The sequence below is a fragment of the Diaphorina citri genome, unplaced genomic scaffold (genome assembly GCF_000475195.1).
Source record: "Diaphorina citri unplaced genomic scaffold, Diaci psyllid genome assembly version 1.1 scaffold2361, whole genome shotgun sequence".
NCBI lineage: Eukaryota > Metazoa > Arthropoda > Insecta > Hemiptera > Psyllidae > Diaphorina > Diaphorina citri.
Genome location: NW_007379785.1, coordinates 44,229 through 53,958, shown reverse-complemented (window position 1 = coordinate 53,958; position 9,730 = coordinate 44,229). Strand labels below are relative to the sequence as shown.

The following is a 9,730-nucleotide window of genomic DNA, read 5'->3' as shown; positions in this document are numbered from 1 at the left end:
TACCTAGGTACTTTCGGTGCATTTCAATTACACATTATTTACAGAGTCCCATAGATTTTTCTTTTGGGGACACCCTGTATACTACCCGGCCTTCGTTATAAATCACCCCCCCCGCCCATTACAGGGTGGCGAGTGGGAGGGGGGGGGTAATTAGGCCCTTAGTGTGTTGTGTGTATACTCGTACACCCCATTTTATGAATAGTGGCGGAATGGATGTTCAGGGCGCCCATCTATTTTTCTTTGGAACATGTGAGAGAAGCCTTGTGATTTGAGAGTTTTGGAACGAACTTATCATAAAGCTAACTCAGTCTCGAAATATACATATAGTGAAGGATAAATTTACGCAGGAAGCGCATATCACATACATGATGGTAATATACACGTAAGTTTACGCCTGATATAGGTATAGACATCTAGTTGTAGTTGATTTATGTATGGTTCAGGATACAATCTTGGTATATTTTTTTTTGTATTGACTTTGATTCCCAGTACCGAGTGAGACTTATTTTTATTTTTTTTAAGAGGTTTGACAGAGGGAACTGTAACTGCTGTGGTCTTATCGTCCCGAAATCGAAGAGAGAAGGAAGACAGGATAGGAGAAAGCCAGCCGTTCCGAGAACGAACATTATCCCATCAGGATAAATCCGCCCCGGGCGGGAATCGAACCCGCGGCCTAGCGCTTACAAGGCAGACGCACTACCAACTAAGCTAACTAGGCTGGCTTTAGTCATGTTTAATTGGCTCGTCCTGAACCGCAGTCAACCATTATAAGGACTTGGGCTTATTCTTCAAAAGCAGAGAGAAACCTTTAAAATAAGGGTCATAGGTCTCAGGTATCCATTTTATCAGATGTTTTTCGTAGAAGCTTGACCCATTCTTTAGGGCTGTTAGCCCCTACACCTAAGCCTCAGATTGGATTTTTTTGTGTATGGAGTTAAGCATATGAGATGTACTTGTGCTTATTCTTCAAAAGCAGAGAGAAACCTTTAAAATGAGGGTCATAGGTCTCAGGTATCCATTTATGTTTAATTGGCTCGTCCTGAACCGCAGTCAACCATTATAAGGACTTGTGCTTATTCTTCAAAAGCAGAGAGAAACCTTTAAAATGAAGGTCATAGGTTTCAGGTATCCATATCAGATGTTTTTCGTAGAAGCTTAACCCATTCTTTAGGGCTGTTTGCCCCTACACCTAAGCCTCAGATTGGACTTTTTTGTGTATGGAGTTAGGCATATGAGATGGTAGTTTTCCATTCATTCTCTGGTAGCATTCTAGACAGCTTCAACCAATTCTAATGGATGACTCTGTATCAGATGGGCAGGTGTATTGTTATCCCATAGCTCGAGGTTCAGTTTGTTATCTCTGAAAAACAAAACGTGAAATGATTTCACAGATTTTTTAAGCCTGTGTCTACACTCAGAAAATTTAGATCGAGGTGCGCGAACGTCATGTCAAGAGTTTGAAGCACCACTTGGCCCTATGTGTCTCTTCTACTTCTAATTAAAACCCTTTCAGAAATAGAGATTGTTCACTATGAGGGACCTATTGACAAAAAAAAGAGGTTTGATACAGGAAAACGTGAAATGATTTCACAGATTTTTTAAGCCTGTGTCTACACTCAGAACAAAAATTTAGATCGAGGTGCGCGAACGTCATGTCAAAAGTTTGAAGCACCGCTTGGCCCTATGTGTCTCTTCTACTTCTAATTAAAACCCTTTCAGAAATAGAGATTGTTCACTATGAGGAACCTATTGAAGAAAAAAAAAAGGTTTGATTGTTCACTATGTTCACTATGAGGAACCTATTGAAAAAAAAAGGTTTGATACAGGGCATAGCATTACACCGAGCGCCTGAGGTCTTATCGTCCTGAAATCAAAGTACGCCCGGGCGGAAGTCGAACCCGCAACCTAGCGCTTACAAGGCAGGCGTACGTGCTACCCTCCAATCTAACAAACCTGGTTGGGGGGGGCTTCAATAAAACTATTCCAACTTACATAGTGACATGTACAGACAGCGTCAATACAACGCCCGCGGTAATGTTCTCAAACACTACATTGCCCTTCAGTTGCGCTCCGCTCGGGGTAACTTGAGTCGCGCTAACATTCAACTTGGACAGGTTTAGCGCGCCGAGCGCCACTTTCTGACTGCACGGCAAAGGCCGGTGCTGTTCAAACTTAATCGCCTCACAGTTCACATCTAAAACCTGCGAAAGGAGCAACAAAAAGGGTAAAATATATTATGTTAAAACCAATGAAGTCCACCAGAGAAAACCAGAAAAGAATGAAACTTACCTCGACGGAAATGTCATTCCCAATAACAAACACATCCGTATTGGGTTCAGGCAAATGTTCCTGGAAATTGCTAAATATATGCCCTAGGAATTCAGCTTGTCTAGCTGCCCCAACTGCTAGTATTTCGCTAAATATATCCACTAGGAATCCAGCTACTCCATAGAAAGTTGTGTAGTCTCTTACCTCGACAGAAATGTCATTCCCAATAACAAACACATCCGTGTTGGGTTCAGGCAAGTGCTTCTGGAAATCGCTGAATATATCCACTAGGAATCCAGCTTGTCTAGCTGCCCCAGCTGCTAGTATTTCGCTGAATATATCCACTAGGAATCCAGCTACTCTATAGAAAGTTATGTGGTCTCTTACCTCGACCGAAATGTCATTCCCAATAACAAACACATCCGTGTTGGGTTCAGGCAAGTGCTTCTGGAAATCGCTAAATATATCCACTAGGAATCCAGCTTGTCTAGCTGCCCCAGCTGCTAGTATTTCATCTGGATTAATACTGGTAGTTCCCGGACATTCCGCCAGGGGGAACAGGGACTTGATGTGAGATTGGAACTTAGGTATCTTCAGTGGACCGCCAATGAGAAGCACCTGATGGGAAACATATTATTGTATTTGTTTATTACAATTAAGATTCTCTGTACCTAAGGTATACATTATTTGTCAATTAAGAAATTACAATAATTAAGAACAGGATATAAGAGACAAAGACTTCAAAGGCCGCCCTGGTAATATATCTCAAAGGCTCAGAGTGAAATAAAAGATCAGTGTCTTGGGTGGATGAGTAACCTTCAAGAGAACCCTGCAACTCAAAGGTAGAAAAATTCTCAACCTTTGTTCTGTAGTCCAGGCCCACTTTCCATTAATGCATTTTTTTTACCAAAGGAATGTGCTCCAAATTTTCAAAATTTGCCGCGCTGTTGCTCACTGCTCGGGCAGTTTATGGGCAGTTCAAAGAGCGGATTTGAAAACCGCGTTCACACGATTCTTTTTGCGCTCTATTCCACAGTGGAAAATTTTTATTTTTCATTTTGATAGGAGTTTGGGAAGAAATATAATTTTTGGATTCCATATAAGCTTAAAATTAATTTTTTATTTGATTACCTTGGTATTTTCCCATAATTTAATTTTTAAAATTTATTTTTTCATGTTTTCTCCAAGGAGCGTTTTTGCGATAAGAAATTTAAGGCGTAGAAAACGCCTACTTTGGTTTGGCAACAGCGCAGTATTCTAACCAATCAAATGAATGGAATGTTCTTCTTCGTGCTCTCATTGGTGTTTACTACCTTGGTGTTGATCACTTGATCCTGGTTGTTCCTGGCTGGTGATTCTTGATTTGATTCCTGTGATAAGTGATTTTGATTAAAATTTTAGTAATTTTTTAATTTTCCTCTTGATGACTGATTTTAATGTAATATTGTAATAATTGCTTTGGTTTGGCAACAGCGCAGTATTCTAACCAATCAAATGAATGGAATGTTCTTCTTCGTGCTCTCATTGGTGTTTACTACCTTGGTCACCTTGGTGTTGATCACTTGATCCTGGTTGTTCCTGGCTGGTGATTCTTGATTGGTTCTTGATTTGATTCCTGTGATAAGTGATTTTGATTAAAATTTTAGTAATTTTTTAATTTTCTTTTTGATGACTGATTTTAATGTAATATTGTAATAATTTAATTTCTTATTAAGTTATTACTTTTTGAAAGGACCCCTCTCCATTGTCTAATAAAGAATTTCTTCAGTGATAATAAATTAATTATCAAGATTAATTTCTGTGTAAGGTGCAAAACTCACCACCTTTTCCCTTCTAGGGTATTGTTATTAAAACCAGTTCTCAGCTGAATGTTGAGAATGACTTCCATAGACTCTGGGATTGAGGCAGAGTGTGAAAGCAATGACTGCACTGATCATTCATCTGTATTCGAGACAACGTTGGCAACACTGCTCTTCACTTGGCTGCCTGCACCAATCATATCGATGTGATCACACTACTTCTTAAACATGGTAAGAGGAATACCTACGTATGTGTACATGCACAAGTGTACACATGGGTATCCTAGGAAATTCCTTCCTTAAAATTTCTTCCTTAAAACATTGGATTCCTTAAAATAATAGAAAATGGCAGAAGGAACTGTAACAACGGAGCGGAGGTCCTATCGTCCCGAAATCGGAGAGCAAAGGAGGTCAGGATAGGAAAAAGCCAGTCATTGCAAGAATAAGCCTTTTTGGAATACTTAAGTTATGTATACTCCTCAGGAGTATTCTCCTTTCTTATGAGATGATACAAGGCAGTATTAGAGGTGATAAAAGGAAGTATTCTCCCTAATACGAGGTGATAAATGTATAGCATTATTTCGTTATCAAGAATACCGAACTATTATCGATTTTAGAAAAAGTTTATATAAATAAAGGAAAAATCAATCAATTCTGTTAATGTTTATTTCGTTCTATCGCCCCAACCCACAGGCTGTGACGCGAGTAGCACCGACTTCTCTGGCCGTTCCCCACTCCAGCTGGCACAATCCAAACTTAAGATCCTCGCCAAATCCAAACAGTCCTCCTCCATTGAAACCCTCAAGACAGAAATACTTAAGGTGTGAGATATAGATACCTACCTCGGCGTAGGGGTCAAGACGCTCGCCTGGTAAACAGGAGGGTGTGGGTTTGATCCCAGCCGAGGCACGGATTTTTTTTTTTTTAATTTGACCACATAATAATGGATCTCTAAGGGTTAGATGGTAGAGAATGCCTCCGGCGGTAACCTCGCCTAGTGGTTACCTTCCATTCAAGAGTATTATTTTTAAATCCTCAAGTACAAGTAGCTAGAAGTAATGTGTACCTAGAGCAGGGTTGTCCAACCTTTGCGCACCCGAGGGCCACAAGAAACCAAGGTAGAGAGTTGGCGGGCCGCAAAGTTAAAAATTCAACTCACAGGTGGGGCCTTCTACACGGGTTTTTGTGGGCTTTCGCGGGCCGCGGGTTGGACAACCCTGACCTAGAGGCTAGAGCTACCTACATGAACGTGTAGATGAAAGAGGACAAAGTTTACTTACATAACTTTATGTTTAGTAAAATGAATTTTTTTTCCATGCTATATTTACATGGGTTACTTTACACCCTAGGGCTGACTGAGAGACTGACGAAAAACGCTGACCCCGTCTGTACACGGAGAAAGGCGAGGAAGAAGAAGAATATTTACATAGGTATGGAAGCGAGTTAATTTATTTAAAATTTATTCCATCTATAATCCCAACCTTTTAACAATGAATTGTTCTAATTAGTTTTTAAATTAATAAAAAATAAAACCATCTTTCTTTCAGGTCATCGACATGCTGCTCCTCTTCATCGAGCGGAAACAGAAGTCTCGTCCGGGGGCAGGTTGGCGAACAGACCCACCCCAGGCGGAGTCAAGCGGCTACATCCGCCCCGCCACGCTCAGCCTAGACCCCGATAATCTACCCGGGAAACTCTCCTTCGACGCGGCGAAAAATTCCCGCTCCCCCGCAGTTTCTTCTAATACCAATAAACTAATTTTATTCTCATTCCAGTGCTCATTTCATCAGGCAGCATGTACAAATAATTCGGAGAAATTGCTCATCATGATTCATCGAGGTGTGGATCCAAATATTACTGATGAATGCAACAGGACAGCATTGCACAAGGCCGCTTCCAAAGGATACACAGACAGTGTCAAGTACGTAGGAAACCAGCTGAATGTATCCTGAGATGGTGGTTACACTCAGGGCTAGGCCTTTTTTTCCCAAGATTTTGGATAGAGGGAACTGTAACTGCTAAGGTTTTACTGTCCCCAAGTCGAAGAGAGAAGGAAGACAGGATGGGAGAAAGCCAGCCGTTCCGAGAACGAACATTATCCCATCAGGATAAAATCCCCCTCGGGAGGGAATCAAACTCGCGGCCTAGGACTTACAAGGTAGACGCACTATCAACTAAGCTAACTAGGCTGGCCAGTAGGATAGGCTTGAAAATTGGAAAGAAGATTATATACAGCCAGTCTAATTAGCTTGAAGGGTAGCAGTAGCACATCTACCTTGTAAGCATGGTCGCGGGTTCTATTCCCGCGCAGGGTGGATTTTATCCCGACAGAGGCTACTCTGCTTCAATGGGACTAAATGTAAATGCAGTTTCTTTGTGTTATTATGTCACAACTTTGGTGCTCACTGCAGCATTGTAGGATTTTCCCAATACATATGTATCTCAATAATCCTAAAATCCAATGTTTACCTATCATGCTGGCACCGGTCGCTATGCGCATTTATATGTCATAACTACTCATTTTCCTCACGAGGCTGAGTGGGCCCTGCAACAGCCCAGTCACGGAATCAATCATTTCCATGATACAAATTTCTTGACCCCACAGGGAATCGAACCCGGGTCTCCCGCGTGCAAGGCGAGTGCAGTGACCACTACGCCATGGGAGCTGACAATGGGACTAAATGACTTAGGTTGTTCATATTCTCCATTTATTTCTCACATACAGGGTGCTATTAGAAAATGGTGCTAAGCCAAATCTTCGAGACAACAAACGCCTACTTTGGTTTGGCAACAGCGCAGTATTCTAACCAATCAAATGAATGGAATGTTCTTCTTCGTGCTCTCATTGGTGTTTACCTTGGTGAACAAAAATAGTTGATCCTGGTTCCTGGTTGTTCCTGGCTGATGATTCGATTGGTTCTTGATTTGATTCCTGTGAATCCTCAGAATCCTGTGATAAGTGATTTGTGATTAAAATTTTAGTAATTTTTTAATTTTCCTTTTGATTGATGACTGAATTGACAGATTTTAATGTAATAATTTAATTTCTTATTACTTTTTGAAAGGACCCTGGACCCCTCTCCATTGTCATACAACAGCAGGTGTTACTCGATCACCTGCCTCATTGGCTAGAATTTCCACTTTGCCATCCTGTAAAGAGAGATTTGTTATTAAAAGTAGTCATGTGTCTGACTGGGTAACACACTAGGCTTACATATCCAAGTTCTAAGGTTCAATCCCCTTATTTCTTACCTATATTTTTTCTGTGCTGAGATCAAAACTTGCTTTTTTGCTAGGTGTTTGGAATTATTCAAAGTTTTACAACCATTGAGTACCTAACTAATCTAAATAAGAAGCCACCAGTGGTGTCATTTCAATTTTGAAGAATTAAACAATATTTGCAACAGAAGCAGGAAGCAGTTATCCATAGATCTACAGACTAATGTTGAGATGTGAATGTTGAGACCTATTGGACATTAGGAAGACCAGAAGGAGCCCATTTTCTGAGTCAGTTCTACTGAGATTTGAAACTAGTGTGATGGTAGTTATAGAGCTTCATAACCAACTATTACTTACCTTAAAAGTACATTAGTACAGTACTTGTGCAGAAGTCACGTCTGTGGAATATTGCTACCAAGGGAACTGGCACAAACGAGCAGTGACCAGTGTTATTATAGGGTTAGGTTAAACGCAAGAAGGAGTTTTCACAATTAGAGCAGTGATCATTGTTATTATAGGGTTAGGTTAAATACAAAAAGGAGCTTTTCTTTTCCACGGACTTGACTTCTGCACGGACTTGACCATAATATTTAGCTTTGACCTCAGATTTGGATTTTTCCCAACTTTTTACATAGGAATCAACCATTTATTTAAAATTTTTACCCATTTGCAACTCCTCCATTACAGCAGTGATTAGTGTTACTATAGGGTTAGGTTAAACACAAAAAGGAGCTTTTCTTTTCCACGGACGTGGGTTCTGCATTTGGGTGAACACTTACCCTGCATATCCCAATACTGGCACTGGAATTACCCAAGTATAGACCAAACACAGTTTTAGACATGGCGAAAGCACAGAGGAAATGATTCTAATCTCGTGTAAAAGAATTGATTACAATTGTTGTGGATTGCCCACAGAAATGTTTGACGTATTCGCAAGTAGAAAATGAAACACACAAGTCTGAGATATGGATTACACAAAGGACTGTTGTTTATTGTACTTTAATAACACATTTAGGGTGGAAAAACTCGGAAAAGCATACTTTACAACAAATTGGGAAAGCTACAGGTCAAAATCTTCGAATTGTGGAAAATCTCTCCAAAATCTTAATGTTTACATTGTACTAACCAAACTAAAAACATTTCAAATCCAAAGAGGCTCGTATGAGCCCGTCCAAGGTGCTTATACACGATCTGTTCGTTGGCGATTTCCAACAACAATAGAACAGGTCAATAGTAAAATTCACATCAAAGTTCTAAACTTGCAAAAATATTTCAGAAAGCATGAAATTCCAGGCTAAAAAGTAAAAAACTGCATTTTTTTTACCAAAGGAATGTGCTCCAAATTTTCAAAATTTGCCGCGCTGTTGCTCACTGCTCGGGCAGTTTATGGGCAGTTCAATAATATAATAGTTAACAACTGACGAATATACAATTCTGTCAATAAATCAGGCCTACCAAACCTAGCCTTAAGGGCCTTGATAACTTCCGGGTACATTTCACCCGTCGCTGGGAAACTCTCTACTAAACTACAGGCTACCGATCCTTTCACCATTGCCATTGAGAGGTATCCCAACTTGTCCACATCAGCCATCTCTGGGTTCTCGTGTACCTTCTTGAATTGAGCCCAGAATGGCAGCCATTCCTTCAACTCTCCATTGAATTCCTTAAGCTTTAGAACAGGAAGTTTAACCTTTGTAGCTCCTGCATGCTCATCAACACTTGAAGTGCAATGGTTGGTCTGGATGCTGCCATCATTAGGAAGATCCTCATCGTTTAACCGGCCAACCTGCTTCTTCACTTGCAAGTAGAGTGTAGTGTAAAAATCTACCTTCTCCTGCTCATCAACAAGTGTTGCGTCATCCACACCGTCATCTTCAGCAAGCAACTGTCTGATTGCTGCGTCCTTTGTGCCTAGTTCATCATATCTCAGATTCATAAGTTCCATGTTTGAATACAGTGTCTCCTTGTCCCCATCGTCAAGCCTTTCTTTGGAGAGTATACTTTGCACCTTGCTAGATGCTTTGGTCAATGATGACCTCAAAACCGTCCTCTCCTTCTTCAGGGAACTCAAAGCCATAATTGGATAACTGAATTCTGCTATAGATTCTACTTACAAATACGTGAGGACCCACGCTGTCCTCTCCTTGTCCTGTCACACGGTCGCCAGATGTTGTGGATTGCCCACAGAAAATGTATGACGTATTCGCAAGTAGAAAATGAAACACACAAGTCTGAGATATGGATTACACAAAGGACTGTTGTTTATTGTACTTTAATAACACATTTAGGGTGGAAAAACTCGGAAAAGCATACTTTACAACAAATTGGGAAAGCTACAGGTTAAAATCTTCGAATTGTGGAAAATTCTCTCAAAAATCTCGCTTCGGGAGAACACCTAAACCTTTACAAAAAAACGAGAACCAAATGCGATGTTACATCTGTAC

The 9,730-nt window shown here is 40.5% G+C and overlaps 1 protein-coding gene and 2 long non-coding RNA genes across 3 annotated transcripts in view; 1 reads left to right on the top strand and 2 right to left on the bottom strand.

Annotated features, from left to right (window-relative positions):
* LOC113471380 overlaps positions 1–8,417 on the top strand; it is a 21,320-nt gene extending 12,903 nt beyond the window's left edge. The window contains exon 2 of the long non-coding RNA XR_003394104.1: positions 8,353–8,417. This is a non-coding gene — a long non-coding RNA (uncharacterized LOC113471380). The remainder of the gene's footprint in view (positions 1–8,352) is intronic.
* Positions 1–8,608, bottom strand: part of LOC103518800 (heat shock 70 kDa protein 14) — a 17,188-nt gene extending 8,580 nt beyond the window's left edge. The window contains exons 1-2 of the mRNA XM_017447941.2: positions 8,506–8,608; positions 8,066–8,182 (exon numbers count right to left, since the gene is read on the bottom strand). Of these exons, the coding sequence (XP_017303430.1) occupies positions 8,066–8,128 (63 nt within the window). The 5' untranslated portion in view covers positions 8,129–8,182; positions 8,506–8,608. The remainder of the gene's footprint in view (positions 1–8,065; positions 8,183–8,505) is intronic.
* On the bottom strand, positions 2,076–2,971 carry LOC113471381. Its single transcript, XR_003394105.1, has 2 exons — positions 2,656–2,971; positions 2,076–2,201 (listed from the first exon to the last, which is right to left on the bottom strand). It is a non-coding gene; the product is annotated as an uncharacterized LOC113471381 (long non-coding RNA).
* Positions 8,609–9,730: the final 1,122 nt, after the last annotated feature.